The 15,558-nt window shown below is 55.6% G+C and overlaps 1 protein-coding gene across 1 annotated transcript in view; it reads right to left on the reverse strand.

The window, feature by feature from the left end:
- TOX2 (TOX high mobility group box family member 2) overlaps positions 1-15,340 on the reverse strand; it is a 109,480-nt gene extending 94,140 nt beyond the window's left edge. The window contains exon 1 of the mRNA XM_045295389.1: positions 15,215-15,340. Coding sequence (XP_045151324.1) covers positions 15,215-15,340 — 126 coding nt within the window. The remainder of the gene's footprint in view (positions 1-15,214) is intronic.
- Positions 15,341-15,558: the final 218 nt, after the last annotated feature.

A 15,558-nucleotide genomic window follows, 5' to 3' on the forward strand; every position in this document is an offset into this window, starting at 1 on the left:
AGAGGTGGCACATGTATGGCTCTGCCCTGGCCTGGCTCCCTCCACTCCCATCTCCCCACTGGGCAAAGGTCTTGCCTCTCTACTGTGGCATTCAGGGCACCTGACAAAGTGACCCCCTGCCCACGGACCCTTCAGCCTGGCTCCCCATGCACTCATCCTACATCCCCTTTGCAGGGGGCCCAGCACGTCCATGCCCTAGCAGCCTCTGTGCTCCAGTCCTGGGCCTCCCTCCCCCTCGCCCCTCCTCTCTCTTCCACTCAGCCACCTCCCACCCATCCCAGGCCAAGGCCGGACTAGGGGCCTCCCTGCTGTGAGCATATAACCTATCTATTGGGCCAGCTCTTGGGTCCTCTGACCGCCACACCCCCAAGGTAACACCCCCTCGGGTGGTCTGGGAAGAGGCAGGCATCAGGAGAAGGTGGCTGGCGATGTGGTCCCAATAGAGGGCCCAACCTGTCCCGAGGGGACTCTGGAACTGGGTGGCCCTTGAGACATACCAAATCGAGCCTTGGCATTCCCGCACTGGGCAGCTATTCGGTCGAGGGGCCCGAGGAGGTGTGTCCTCTTGGGCAAGGAGTCTCCGTGGACAATCCCAGAGAGACTCAGCCTGAGACCCGGCTGGTGGAAGGAGGCCTGCGTGCTGAGGGCGGTCCCGGGCTTGCATAGGGCAGCACCCACTGCCGCAATGACCCAAGCATTCCCTGCAGTCCAGTGCGACCACCTTCAGAAAGAGGTTGCCGTGAGCCGGGCACTCGCGATCACTGACGTGCCGGTACATTCACTGAATTCTCGCGAGAGCCCTGCAAGGTGAGGGGCTGGTACTCGGCGTCCCGACGCACAGAGGAGGGCCCCGAGAGCAGCTAGGGTTTCGCAGAGGCAGTGGTGCTCCTGGGATAGAGGGGGCTCTCACCTTCCAGGAGACCCGGGCCCCAGTCCTTGTCCACACGCCTCACGCGCTGTCACCTGTCAGGAGGTTGGGGCGTGGCTACGATGCCGAACAGGTGGCGCCTTCGGACTAAAGAGGGACCCGAAAGAAAGGTCTGGTGATGGGGTTCTGAAGACCCTGCGGGGCATGGTGGTGCGAGCTGCCCGGAGGGCCCGGCCCGGCACGGGGCAGGGCTTTGTTCTGTGGGTCCCAGGCTGCCAGGAGTCCAGCACCACGGAGAGGGGCTAACAGTCTCGACAAGGTGAAGCAGCCGGCTGGAGTGCAGGGGAGGCCACGCAACAAGTAAGTGGCGGAGAGGGGATTCAAACCCGGAACGCCCAGCTCGAGGCCATGCTGGGAGGGCTGGACTTCGGAGGCCAGGCGCTGTCTGCGCACAAAGGCAAGGAGGAGCCCAGCGACCGCCAGCTGCCTCCCCAGGGGCTGGGCTGCGGTCAGCCGCCTCGAGCCTCTGGTTGCCCGGCGCTGCCAATATTTGTGCCTGATAATTATCTATCATCCGAGCGGTTGGGAACCCGTCCCAAAACTGATGCTTGCCAAAGACAATTAACTCAAAGCCACGCGCACGCGCCCCTGCGCGCGTCGGGCTGGGACGGAGGGAGGCAGGGAGTGGGGAGCGCGGAGGAGACAATGTGCTGCAGATGACTCGGGAGATAGTCTCTCCCCAGCCGACAAAGCAAGCTCTCGATCATGCCTGCCGCATCGGGCTCCATCGCACGGTGGCAGGGGAAAGATGTCAACGGTGGCGTTCGGTGGGGGGCGGGGGGCAGGGGGGCGGTTAGAGAAAATAGAGGAAGAGAAAAAGGAAAAAAAAATCCTTTGAAATTGTTCATTTGACCTAGAAAGGTTTTCTAGGTCACCTGAACTTGGCACTTAACGCATCTGATCCCACAATCTAATGCAGCCTCAGTCAGCACCAGATAGGACAGGAAATGGTTATTTGTAAACACTGTCCTAGGTTTTCAAACACCTCATTAAAAGCAGCCTTTGGACCTGGCGCTGAGGGAATTCGGGAGTGAGGCAGCTTTGGAAGCCCAGGTTCTGAATCTAGCTGCTATGGGCACTCTCTGACCCTCACACCCGTAAAAGGGTCTGGAACCTTCCATCCTATAGGACTGCCATGAAGCTGGGTGGGGGGTGAGTTATGCATGCTAGCCATCTCTAAACAATGCCAGCGCCCCCCTGACCCCTAGCTGCCTTCTAAGGCCTAGGGTCACCCGTCTGCTTTTTGTCCTGCAGCCCCTATACGCTGGGTCCGGGCTCTCCCCGGGGAGAGGGGTTCCTGCCTACACAGGAGCTGGGTGGGCAGTGGGGCCAGAGAGAGGGAAAGCCACCCTCCAAGGTGCAGAATGTGTGATGCGTGGTTCTAATTCCTCTTCACTTTGTAAACATTCTGTCTCAGATGAATAAGGGGCCTTCGAGACCTCCTCCCATCTCGGGGAAACTGAGGCCAGGGTTGGTTAATGGCCCTCAGTTGCTGGCCACTGCACATTCAGGGTCAGGAGTGCCACACTGTCAATTCCCTGGAGGATGGGCAGGGAAGCCATCCATTACAGTCAAAAGCCAAGGGTGTCGCAGCACCCCTCCCCGAGGCTGACCTGAGCCTCTATGTCAGCGGTTCTCCCCCTGTGGGTCTCGACCCCTTGGGGGTCAAATGACCGTTTCACAAGGGTTGCCCAATTCATCACAGTAGCAACATGACAGTGATGAAGTAGCAACGAAAATAATTTTATGGCTGGGGGGTCACCACCACACGAGGAGCTGTATTAAAGGATCCCGGCATTAGGAAGGTGGAGAACCAATGCTCTATGTATATCCAGCCACCCACCAGGCTCAGAGGAGTCCAGGACCCACTCTCAGGGGAGTTTGGGGTTCAGCAGACCAGGAATGAGCACTGGTGGCAGCTCAGGTGGTGACGCATTAAGGTGAGAGCAGTTAGTGCACACCTGCCAGGCAGAGGGACCAGGGTCAGCAAAGGTGAGGGAACTGGAGATTGAGAAAAGTAGTGGTGGGGGGATATTATTGGTGGTGGGGGTATTGGTGGTGGTGGCGATATTGGTGGTAGTAGTAGTGGTGGTAGTATCAGTGGAGGTATTGGTAGTGGAGGTGGTGGTAGTGGTGGTGGTAGTGGTGGTGCTGGTAGTGGTAGTGCTGATGGTATTAGTGGTGGTGGTGGTGGTAATGGTCCATGGTATTAGTGATAGTGGTATTAGTAGTGGTGGTGGTAGAGGTGGAAGTGGTGGTATTAGTGCTAGTAGTGGTGGTAATGGTTGGTGGTATTAGTGGTGGTGGTATTAGTGGTGGTGGTGGTAGAGGGGGAGGTGGTGGTATTAGTGGTAGTAGTGGTAATGGTTGGTGGTATTAGTCGTGGTGGTATTAGTGGTGGTGGTGGAAGAGGTGGAGATAGTGGTAGTAGTGGTAGTAGTGGTTATGGTGGTGGTATTGGTGGTGGTGTAGGCGGTGCTCATGAGACATCTACAGGTTGCTGGGACAGGCTTGATACAGTGCAGAGAAAGTGTATGCTTGGGTGAGGCTGGGCAGGGAGGGATTTAAAGCATTATTCCTAAAAAGATGAGTAAGGGAAAGGGTTCTAGTCAGAGAGGTCACCATTCTGTCCAGTAAAACAAGGAAAGCAGTGTGGCAGTGATATAAAATGAGAAGTGTCCGTCGGTGAAACTGAAGCCAAAGCACAGAATTAGACCCAATCACGTAAGAAAACCACTACCCATCGGCCAGTTGGTCACACTGTGGGAGCCTTGTGTCTTGCTGGGAAGCTGGGAGCAAGATGACTGGCGCTTCACATCCCAAGAGGACCCCGCAGGGAGTGGACAGCTTCTGCAGAGCTTCCAAACTAGGAGAAACTAGGAAGGCAGGCCTGGGCTCCAACTTCCAAAATCCAGCCAATGAAAATGCTGGGAGCACAGAGGAGGGCTTAAAGCTTTGACTCACTTTGGACACGCCGTCCACTGGAAAAGTGGGGGGCCTGCAAAGATGAGGGGCACGGTGGCTGGCCAGTGGCCTTGAAGGCAGCAACAATTGGGAAGATGGCATGGGGCAAAGCAGTGTCCTACTCTCAGAAGGCCACCATGAGTCGGAGCAGCCTCCCCGGCACACAACAGCGACACTGCGGAATAAAACATAAAAGTATGATCGCCACTTCCTGTACGGCAGACACCACGTGAAGGGCCCTCTACGCTGTATTTCACTTAGTCTTTGCCACGGGCCCAAAGGGCGATAGGACAACCCTGTCCTATCCAGGAGAAAAGCCAGCCCGCACGCTCGTGGAAACTCGATTGTGTCTCTCCTCTTGGAAACCGAGAGCAGGACCCATCATTTCATAAACAGACCAGGGTTGGCAAAGAGAGCTCCCTCCTAGTTAGCATCCTTAAACTAGCACTAGATGCCCATGGCAAACCACCACACCCAAGTGCACCCCATGTGGATTAAAGAGTTAAGTCTGAAATGTCCTGTGATAGAGAAATGATCAGAACACAGACCAGAATGCTTATCAGATCTGCACGGGCAGGATAACGTCCTCGGCCCTTGAAGCAATCACGGAGGGAGCGAGATTGACAGATTCGAATATGTATGCATTAATATCTTCTGCAGAAGGAAGCATATTAAAACCAAAATGAAAAGGACATCAGACTAAGAAAATATCAGCGCCAACCACGAGACAGTTAATATATACGACGCAGAAATGGCTCTGTCAGATTAAACAAAAAGCAAGGTACCAACGCACAGAAAGACCTGGGGTCCACACAGAGCAGCCAGGCATGAAGCAGTAATCTCAAGAAAGAAATATATAGGGGAAGTGTCCATTCAACTCAACACAGCGGAGAAACGTCAATGAGCACAAACCCATTCTGATGAAACTGGGGTGTCTCCATCCCACCCCCCACTGCTAGCATGGAAAAGTTTCGAGCTGACTGTAAGGGCAAAGCCATGTCTGTCTCTATGAAGCAAACCCCCTGTCTTGCTTACAACAAAACAGCCTTTTGTTCTGAGTGGTGGGCGGGAGAAGGCATCAGAGATGACAGAGGACATGGTCCTTGTCCTGAAGCTTGTGACCCACGGAGGGGGGCACGGGACCAGGAGTGATGGGGAGATAAAGAAAATGGATGGGAGAAAAAACAGGCTTTCTACTCCCATAGAGAGTTACAGTCTCGGAAACCCACAGGAGCAGATCTACCCTGTCCTATCGGGTGACCGTGAGTTGGAATCGACTCGATGGCAGTGCGTTTGTTTGGTTTTGTTCGTTGGTATAGTGGGAGCTCCACGCGCTACCGCCAATGCACCCGTCCCCGGAGAAGGATCTCATGCTTGGGAGAGTGGAGAGGCAACGCAAGAGAGGAAGACCCTACAAGAGATGGATCGACGCGGTGGCTGAAACCATGAGCTCAAGCGAAGGACGGTCATGAGGGTGGCGTAGAACGGTGCAGTGTTTTGCTCTGTTGTGCACAGGATTGCTGTGGGTCGGAACCGACTGGGTGGCACCCAACACCAACAGAATGGGAGCCATGGTTTATGAGGGTCCCCGGGTGGTCTCAATGGTTCAGAGGCTCAGCTGCTAACAGAAAAGCTGGAGGTCCCTCGGAAGAAAGGCCTGGTGCTCCGCTTCTGAGAAACTGATCACTGCATGCTCTGTGGGGCAGTCTTCCTCGGACACACATGAGGTTGCTATGAATCAATCAACTCAACAGCAGCTGTTATTGATTTCAGACAAGGTACATGCAAAAAGGCTTCATGGGGGAGGTTGCTTCAAAGCAGGCCTACCTGCAGGACAAGCAGAGTTAGCCCAGGCAAGGAGGGGTGGGAGGCGAGGAGGGAGGGTGAGGGCAGCATGAGCTAAGGTTGGGAGCTGCAGAGCAGGGTCCAGTCATTGAGCAGGAAGGCAGTGAGAGATGACGTGGAGAGGCCAGCAGGGCTCATCAGGATGAGGCTTTTAATGAGGGCTGCAATGAGCCGGAAGGCCATTTCGGAAATGGGCTTCTGGCTTCAGTTTAAAGATCAGGTTGGTGAAGATCTAAGACTGAAGCCTATCAAGAAGCTACTGTGAGGAATCAGAGATAGGGCCAGGCAACAGAACCCTGAGCAGGGCTTGGGGAAGGAGAAGAAACATCTGATAAAGCAACAATCACTGAAGCAGGGTGACAGTGATTCATAACTAGGAATGTGTACTGATGGCTAAGAAGGGAGGGCGGCTGGGAGCCAGCCTCCAGGTGGTTTCAGGAAGAAGCGCTGAGCATCTCCGTGAGCGAAAGCTGCTGAGAGGGATCACCCAGGAGTCAGACAGGGGGTGACTCACGCAGTGCACAAACCCTAATTTCCTCTCCTTGGTCACACGCTTCCTTCTGATTTCTTTTTCTGATGATTCACAAGAAAGTTTTTTTTTAAAAAGTCCCCTTTTAAATTCAAATCAGAAATGCTTAAGCACTTTGGCTTACCCTGCCCCAAACCTTAACCTCTGCTCCTGAGCCCGTAAAAGCCAGTTTAACCCCTGGTGACTAAGAGGGCATTGGCTGCTGAGACACCAAGAGGCTTCGAACTTCATAGTGGCCATGAACAGTGTCCATCCGTGAACCTTCCAAGGGTCTTTAGTGGCAGTACTCCCCTACACACACACACACACACACACACACACACACACACACACACGTAGCCACAGTCCTTCAGCCAGCTCCATGGTCAGCTGCCTTTCTGAATTTCTTTGGGTTTCAAAACAGTAACAGACATGAAGTACAGCTTCTGCAGGTTATGCAACACCCTCCCTGGGTTCTGGGGTGGCACCTGCCGTCAGTAAGGTTCATATTTCTGCAGTGAAACCTATGAGTTTCCACACAAGTGGGTTACACAAAGATTATAAATAGCCTCATGTCAGTTGGGTTTAGGTGTTGGGGCCCAGCAAGTTTGTGGCAATTTATAAAACCAATCGGAGTTTCCAGTTTTATGGGTGATCTCAGGTAAGGGGCTTTGGAACTGAATGAAGTGTTTCCTCCCATCCAGGTACACACATGCATGCTGGGGACTGGAAGGGAGGCTGGTCCCCTGTTAACAGAGGCACCACGTGCTTATTTTACAGATGAGGAAATGGGGGTTCAGAAAGGCTCGGGGACAGAGGTATCAAGTAGCTGAGCCAGGAGTGAACCTGGGTCTGATGTCCTTCTACACATCTTCACAAACCCTCCGAGCTGCTGGCCTGCCAATGACTTGGGGTGACCCAGGGCTGGCCAGGACCAGAAATCGGGTACCTGGGCGGGGGGGGGGTGCTGAAGAAACCCCACACTCTTCTCGCAGACCTTCCTGCCAGCTGCTGCCTTGCTTCTGTTTGGGATGTGGTGGAGGGCTCCTGTGTGTCCAGTGCTGGGGTTCGCTGGGCCTGGCCCCTCTACAGGCTTCATTGGGTGACAGTCAAGGTGTCATCAGGCTGGCTCCTCCCCGGGCCTGAGGGAAGAATCTGTCGCTTGGCTTTTTCCAGCTTCTAGTGACTGTCTCAGCACGTGGACCCTTCCTCCATCATCAACGCCGGGACCCATGTCAGCGTCCAGCATCTCATCGTCCCTCTTCCCCCAGGACCCCAAGGCCATCTCCCATCCCCACTCCTTTAACTTACTCACAGCCTCAAAGTCGCTCTGACACATAAGGTCACATTTTCAGGTTCCGGGGCTTAGGGCATGGGCAGACTCACCTTACCACAGGTGATCCCATCAGGTCTGTTCAACTGTGGCTCAGTCTCCCCAACAGTGTGGAGGGGGCAGGGAAGAACCTGCTGAGATGGAAGGCTTTACCACTGCTCCCCTACACCTGGCTCTGCTCCCCTCTTCTTATGGGTATCTGGACACCTCTAGCTCCTGCCCCCCATGACCCCATGCCACTTGGTGGGGCTGTGTGTCCAGTGGAGGCACAGAAAGTCTGCTCGAGGTCTCCCCATTCTTGCTGGGGCCTAGCAATGTCCCAGGTGGTCAAGGCTCAACCGACCTTTGACCCTGAGAGCGCGGCCCCTTGTTGCTTGCTGGCCCTCACGGGGCCGGTCTCACTCGCTGCCATCGAGGAGTCCATTCTGACCCATCGTGACCCCATAGGACAGGTCAGAAGTGCCGAGACTGTAATGGTCGATGGGCGTAAAGAGCCTCAGCTTTCCTCGTGGGGCGGTGGGTGGTTTTGAGGTGCTGGTGTGTGGGTTAGCGGTCCAACGCACGGCCCATCACAGCACCAGGGTAAGAGCAAAAATAAACTTATGTTGTGAGAAGCAACAGAAATTCTGGGGGCTGTTTGTCACTGTGGCTTGGCCCCCTGAGAACCTAACAAATGCCATGAATGAGCTTATGAGAACCATGATTTGCTGACCAGCGCAGGCACTTGACATCCGGTACATGTGATCCTCACAGTTACGACTGGCCAGGCCAGGCCCAAGTTATCCACCCCGCTGTACACATGAGCACCCCCAGGCAGAGGAGGGGAAGGTCACACAGCGGAAAAGGGGGAGCTGGGGCTCAAACCCAGGACAAGGCGGTCCCAAGGCCCAAGTTCCTAACTGCTTCAAAGGCCTCTCTGGGAAGGCACATGGCTTCCAGGGCATTCTCTGGCCTTAGCAAGAGCTCCTGACCAATGCAGCTGACAGATGTGAGCTCCTGCCGTCCTGCAGCCCTGAAACAAGACTTCAAACAAGTCCAACCTGACCAGGTGGGTTCTGGCTGCTGGGCCGATTTCTCCTCACTCACTCATGCACTCACTTGCCAAGTAAACATTTCTGAGCACCCACTCTGGGCTCGGCACCTGGGACACCCAGTGAACAAAGATCCTGGGGCTTGCATTCTTGCATCAGGGACAGAAGGCAAACCACAGTCCATACAGAACTTATGCTAGAAGGTTCGACCTCTGGGGGGGCGGGGCAGTTCCCAAAATTCATGGGAAAATGCCATTGTTTTCCTAATCCCGTTTTCCCGGTAGACTGTGGAAAGCAGAAACCGTTGGACAGGGGAGGGTGAATGGGGACAGCTGGGCTGTGGGGCAGTCCACATGGCCTTCCTTGACATGCGGAGGGAGTCAAGGCCGTGGGACCAGGAGTTCCCAGGCGGTAGGAACAGCCTGTGCAAAGGTCCTGAGGTAGAGTGCATCCAGTGAGGAGACCAATAAGGCGGAGCAGATGGGGCCACAGGGAACAGGTAGGGAAGGCCATACAGGTAGGGGGAGGGGGTCACCTTTTCCCTAATTCTGAGATGCACAGTAACTGACGTGGGGCTGTACCCAAGTGTGTGTGTGTGTGTGTGTGTGTGTGTGTGTGTACACGCATGCGCATCCCCAGAAGATGGCAGTGAGATTACCCTCCCCAGTGAGAGGAAACCAGCACTTTTTCCACCACCGGCCTTATCTGATGCTGTGGTCGGAGCAGGCGTGCGGGCGGCACGGCTCGACACATCCGGGGACCTCAGTGGCCCCTGGGAGCAGCTGACATCCGCTCGCTGCTGAAGCTGCTTCCTGTGGCTTCTGCAACCCAGGTTGCCCCGACGGCTGCTATTTTTGCTATTTGGAGGAGGGGAGGGGGGTGCGGTGTCTCTGGAGGGCTTCTCTATGCACAGGACTTGGGGGTGGGGTAGGTGGTCACGGGGCCTGGCCCCTCGGTGGGCTTGCTCTCCTTGGGGTAAAGCAGTAGGGTCATTTAAATGTGCAGCGTCTCCTGAAGGCACGTGCTGGCCAGCCAGTGGAAAAGGAGAAGAAACGTGTTACCCTGTTGCCTTCTTGCTCCTCATGAGCCTCCAAGCTCAGAGAGGTTTGTCCAAGGTCACAGAGCCAAGCAAATCACAGGCCGGGGATTCGACTGCATCTGTGCCGGTCTGACCTCCCAGAGGAGCAAGGAGTTCTTTGCATGTGTTGTCCAAAAGCCTAGCAGCTTTCTGTGCCTGCCCAGCCCTCCAGCAGGGTGAGAATAAAGGCTACCACCCTCGAGGCCTGTCCACTCAGATGGTCACAGCACTGAGGATGAGGATGGGGGTGCGGTGTGCCAGGGAAGGGGCCCTGGGGCAGAATTTGGGGGATGCCAGTGGAAGTGGGGTGCTCAGAGGTTACTTCGGGACGGCAGTGATGTTTGCATCCTGACCTCAGGGATAAGCAGGAGTGTAGGGACTAGAGCGGGGTGGCCAACATTTGAGACAGAAGAGCCAATCTTGTCCCTCCCGACAATTACAAAATGACTTGTGAGTCATAAATACAGATTTACAAATGAATGAAATCGCCATGACCTGAACAAGAGCCTTTGATTTTATGTCAGAGCCACGTATACACACGTCCATACGTATGTATAGGAAGGGCCTGACCCTGGGCTCCAGGGAGCAGATTTGGGGCCCACACAGAGCTTCCCCAAAGGCAGTTCCGACTCATCGTGGCTCCTTGGGTGTCAGAGTAGAATCGGACCCCACCGGGTTTTTGGTGGCTGATATTTTAGAATTCCATCATCTGCCCTTCCTGGGGGTTTCTGGCCGGACTCGAACCTCCCACGCATTAACCATGGACACCACACAGGGGCTCTGTTCAGGACCAGGGGGTTAACAGGTATCACAGTGGTCAGTTGGGGAGAGGCCCTTAGGCAGCAAGCTGCAGGGCAGTGGTGCTGAGGTGGGTGGAAGCTGGCTCCTTGACAGCACAAAGGAGGGCCACCAGACAAGGTGGCTCGCCAGGTGTGTGCACACGAAGGGCGTGGGAACAGATCCTGAAGGCTGCGGGAAGCCTCCAGCAGAGGGCGCCATCTTAGCAGGTGAGGGGTATGCACACCAGGTGGTGCAGAGATGCCCTGGCTGCTGGGAGGGATGGGCTCGAAGAGAGCAGGCAGGTGCTTCAGTCCTCACCCTGGTGAGAGGGAAAAGAGATCTGCGGGCAGAGCCAGCAGCAGCAGCGACAGGTAGGTTGGATGTGGGGAGAGATCAGGATGGCTCTGAGGATGTGACCTAAGCAAAGGGGCAGACAGTGGTACAATGGACTGAGGTGGGTGAGGGGCACGCTGGGGGCGGGGAATGATCCACTGGGTCCTTGCAGAGGAACCCTCTGGGGGAGAAGTCATGCTCATCAGAGCTGCCTTTCTGTATGAAACCAAAAAAGCCCACACAAACCCCTTGCTGTCTCCTCAGTCCCCGCTCAGGGCAAATAAATCCTCCCAAGCCCCACGTGGGACGGCTCAGAAACCGCCCCAGTGGGGTGTCTTGGCTGTGATCTTTACAGAAGCAGATGACTGGTGCGTTCGCCCATGGTGCCACGGCTGAGTTCGAACAGCCAACCATCACGTTAGTCGTTGAAAACTGCTCCTAGTGGCAAACGGTGTGAGCCGCTCACAGACCTCCGAACTACACTTCCTCCCCCTGATTCCAGGGCACTGCGCCCGTGGCCTTCACGGTTCTTCACTGAAAGGGCAGGAGCGCTGCCTGACATCCCACAGCCAGAAGCCAAGGAGCCCAGACTAAAACCCAGGCCCAGCCGGCTCCTATTTCAGTGCTCCTCTCCAAACACCCACCAACAGGAGGTCCTAGGACCCTCCCCGGGGTGGGCACCTGAGGGGCAGGGGAAGGGGAGAAGCTACAGCCTCCTCTCCCCATCTGTGATGTGTTGAGGCTGTGCTCACAACTGTCCACGTGGGTCCTTGCTGGGCAGAGATGGTGACTCCTGGGCAGCCCCAAGGTCCTAGAGGCCACCCCAAGGCAGTCACGGTGGGTGCCAAAATGAGGCAGCCTCCCACATCCCAGGCTGCCTCCTTGAGAACCACTGCCTCTCTGCCTCTCAGTCCAACTCCATCGAGAGGCAGCACGGGGGCGGGGAGGGTACAACATCATCCCAGATGCTACGCATCAAGGAAACTGATCTCCACCCCAAAGCATCCTTCCCCACACACCCTGGTTTCCAACCCAGAGTTGAAGAGTGGACCTGGTGGGGCCAAACCAAAACCCAATCTCTGCCATGGAGTCAACTCTGACTCACAGCGACCCTCTGAGACAGGGCAGAACTGCCTCTCTGAGTTTCCGAGACTGGAACTCGTTAAGGGAATAGAAAGTCGGTGGAGCGGCTGGTGATTTCCAACTGCTGGCCTTGCAGTTGGCAGCCCAACGTGTAACTGCACCGCTGGCACCAGCATGAATTGTTTATTGGAGGCAGAGGCGAGAACTTTGGCAAAGGACTTGCCCAAGATCACACAGCAAATACGTGGCAGAATGAGCCCTGGAAGCCGGCTTCCCACTGCAGCTCACTTTCTTTCTTCACATCAGTACTCTGTGAGCACAGGGTCTCAGCCCCACTCACAGTTCCTCAGGGCGGGTTGTGGGGTGGGTGGGGTTGGGAGGGGTATCAGAGAGTTGTGCTCCCTGGGGTTTTCAACGGCTGGTTTGTCTGGAGAGGCCCTTCTAGACAGAATCAAACCTCTAACTTTTTGGTGAACAGCTGAGCATATGAACCATTTGAGCCACCCCTGGAGGCCCCGTGAGCCCTGGTGGTGTGGTGGTTATGCGCTGGACTGTGAGATCAGCAGCCGCCAGCTGCTCCAAAGGAGAAAGATGATGCTTTCTACTCCCATGGAGTTATCGTCTTGGAAACCTAGAAGTTGGTATCAACCCAATGGCAGTGAGTAGGAGCCCCGGTGGCATTGAACTACTAACCAAAAAGTCGGTAGTTTGAACCCAACAGTGGCTCCATGGAAGAAAGAGGAGGCTTTCTGCGCCAGTAAATATTTACAGTCTTGGTTACCCAAAGGGCTAGTCCTACCTGTCCTACAGGGTTGTTATGAGTTGGAACCCCTCAATGCACGGGGCTTACTTGTTTAAAGAACTGTGTCTTACCTTGCTGACACATTGAGCTAGTAACCACAGGGTCAATGGTTTGAGCTCCGTGGAAGAAAGATGCGGCAGTTGTGTACTCCAATACAGATTTGAAGTCTTGGGAATCCAAAAAGGACGGTTCTGTTTTGTCCCACAGACTCACAATGAGTCCTCACCGACTCCATAGCAGTAATCTATGTAACGTCGATGCACCTTACCCCATTTAATCCTAATGATCTACCTACCATTCTGCAGGTAAGGACACTCCGGCTCAGAGAGGTGAGGTGACCTGCCTCAGGTCACACTGCAAGCAAGGAACAGAGCCACAACTCCAAGCCAGGTCTCAGCCTGGACCCCAAAAGGCTCCAGGGCATGGGGCGTAGACTGAACAATGCTCCAACCACACCCCCAACCCAAGGCCACACCCCCAACCCAAGGCCACACCCACCCAGGTGACACCCTCCTATGGCCACACCCTACTCCCAAGGACACACCCTCCCTCCCAAAGCTTTCTCCTCAGCCTAAGGCTTGGCAGCCTCAACACCTGTTTTAAGGCTACTGTCCTGCAGCTACCTCAAGGGGACACTGGCCACCCGTGTGCAGGAAGTGTTAGAGATGGATGGATCAGCTCTGCTTCAGTATAGCCAGGTGCTGTTCGGGTTGCCAAGTTCATTCCAACTCATAGTGACCCCATGGAACAGACTGGAACTGTTCTACAGGGTGTTTGGGGTGCAATCTTTATGGGACTAGAACCACGCGTCTTTCTCCCGTGGAACTGCTGGGTGGGGAACTGCCAATGTTTCTGTTGGTAGCCATTGCTCCATCAGGACTCCTGTCATTCAGCCAGCAAACCCCTGTAGCCAATGAACTCCTCGCAGCCAAGTACTCAGGACTGGACAGAGGGCCATGAACAGCAGCCTGGGCTCTGAAACACACGTGGGAAGCCCCAGAGCCAGGCGGCCCGTGCTGAGAGAGGCGAATGCCCTGAGCCATCTGTCCACGCTCACTTTCCAGCTAGGCACTTGCCATATGCAAGCACAGAGTCAGACACTGCGCGCGCACGCGCGCGCACACACACATGCATACCAACACCTGGACATGCCATCAAATGGAGACCACCATCCATTTTCCAGACACAAAGACTGAGACCTAGAAGGTGCAAGGTGTCTGCCCTAGGCCACTGAGGGAGCCTGTGGTGGCTGTGAGATTGAAATGCAGTGCCCAGGTGAGTCCCTGGCACACATCAGGCATGGAATAGCTACCCCCTCCATGGCAGGCTGGCTTCCAAGCCTTCTCTGACAGGCCTGTGGCCTCTTGCGAGCTTCCAGGACAGAGTGGAGAAAGTGGAGGCCACTGTGGAAGTCCCAGCAGCGGCTGTTCACAGGTCCCTCGTGGGGCCTGTGGGGTACCCCATACTCAGGAGCGCAGGCTTGAGAGGGCGCTCCGTGTCTGGGGCAGACCTGCAGAGAGCTGCCGATTCCCAGTGAGGGCTGGTAAGTACGGAGGTGCCGAGAGAAGTGGGGCCTCCTGGCCCATGGGTGCAACAAAGCCACCTCCCAGGGACCAGCTGGGGAATGCCATCCATGCTCTGCTCTGGCTCCCAGTCTCCACAGCCTCTAGTGTCTGTCCTTAAACAGGCATCTGTGTCCTTCCCGGCTGCCCGGTGTCCTTCCTGTTATAAAAAGGTGGAGGCTGGGCAGCCCACCTGGCTTTCTCACACCCTTGCCCGACGGGAGGAAAAAGTGGCGCTTACCCATGGGGGATTCTTACTGATGCCCCAAACTCCAAAACCCGACAGAAGAGGCAGCTCAGACACACCTGGGGGCATTTCCCGCTACTGCCCACACCATCTGCCTTGGAAGGTATCTGCACCCCCTCACCTTGGGAATCTCTGCTGGCAGGGAAAAAGGACTCAATAAGCCAGGTAAGCGCAGGCTGACTTACGCTTACTTACTAAACTGTAGGGAACCATTTCACATGGGTTGTCCCTGCCAGGGATGATCCATGTGGAAAGAGGCTTTGGTTCACTGTGGGGCTGGGAGAGGGACAGGTGCCAGCTGTCCCTAGAAGCAGCATCTCTGATGTGAAACTACTGTCCACTACAGATCAGCAAGTAGACACACGTAAGGCTGTGCTGCCCTTGCTTTTTGGGTGTCTGAGCTCCTGCCACCACAGCTCTGGCCATTCCTAGTCTGAATCAGCCAGACCCCAGCGCCCAGTGTGTGCCAGGCCCTCTGAGGGGCATGCTGAATGAATGACAGAGCAGCTAGTGCCACCTGAGCACCCAGACCAGAGCCTGACCCTGCTCTCCCTAGGCCAAGCCCGCCAACCTCCGGAATCCCACTCCAAAAGGAGGCTGCCAAGAACAGGCCTCCTGGACCCTACAAAGCATCTTCTGCTCAGCTCATGCCGGGCACCGGCCCAGGTCCTCTTCCTGCCCCGCCAGGCCCCCTCCACCCAGGCGGACCTCACTGCTTACCTTCTGCCAGCCCACACCTGCAATGCACCAGCGTCTCGCAAGCAGAAGGCGCCCGAGTCTCATTCCACAGAAGCCCAGGCAATGAGAGAATGCGCCCGCGACAGCCCCTGTGCAATTCTGCTGCATAATCAGCAGAGAAAGAGAAAAATGCCAGAAATAGCAAGCTTTATAAGCCCTCCTGACAACTCTTGGTCCTCTATTGGCTGGAGGCCTGGCACCCCCACCCCCCATCCCATTCCTATAAGGTGAAATAGAAAAACCTGTTATTTAGCCTCTTTTATCAAAAATCCATCTCCTAGCCCAAGACGGGCGGGCCTGCATGGTCTGTACTCCTGGTGGCGATC

Source organism: Echinops telfairi, unplaced genomic scaffold (assembly GCF_000313985.2).
Source record: "Echinops telfairi isolate 266 unplaced genomic scaffold, ASM31398v2 ScPeMD7_5592;HRSCAF=6446, whole genome shotgun sequence".
Lineage (NCBI taxonomy): Eukaryota > Metazoa > Chordata > Mammalia > Afrosoricida > Tenrecidae > Echinops > Echinops telfairi.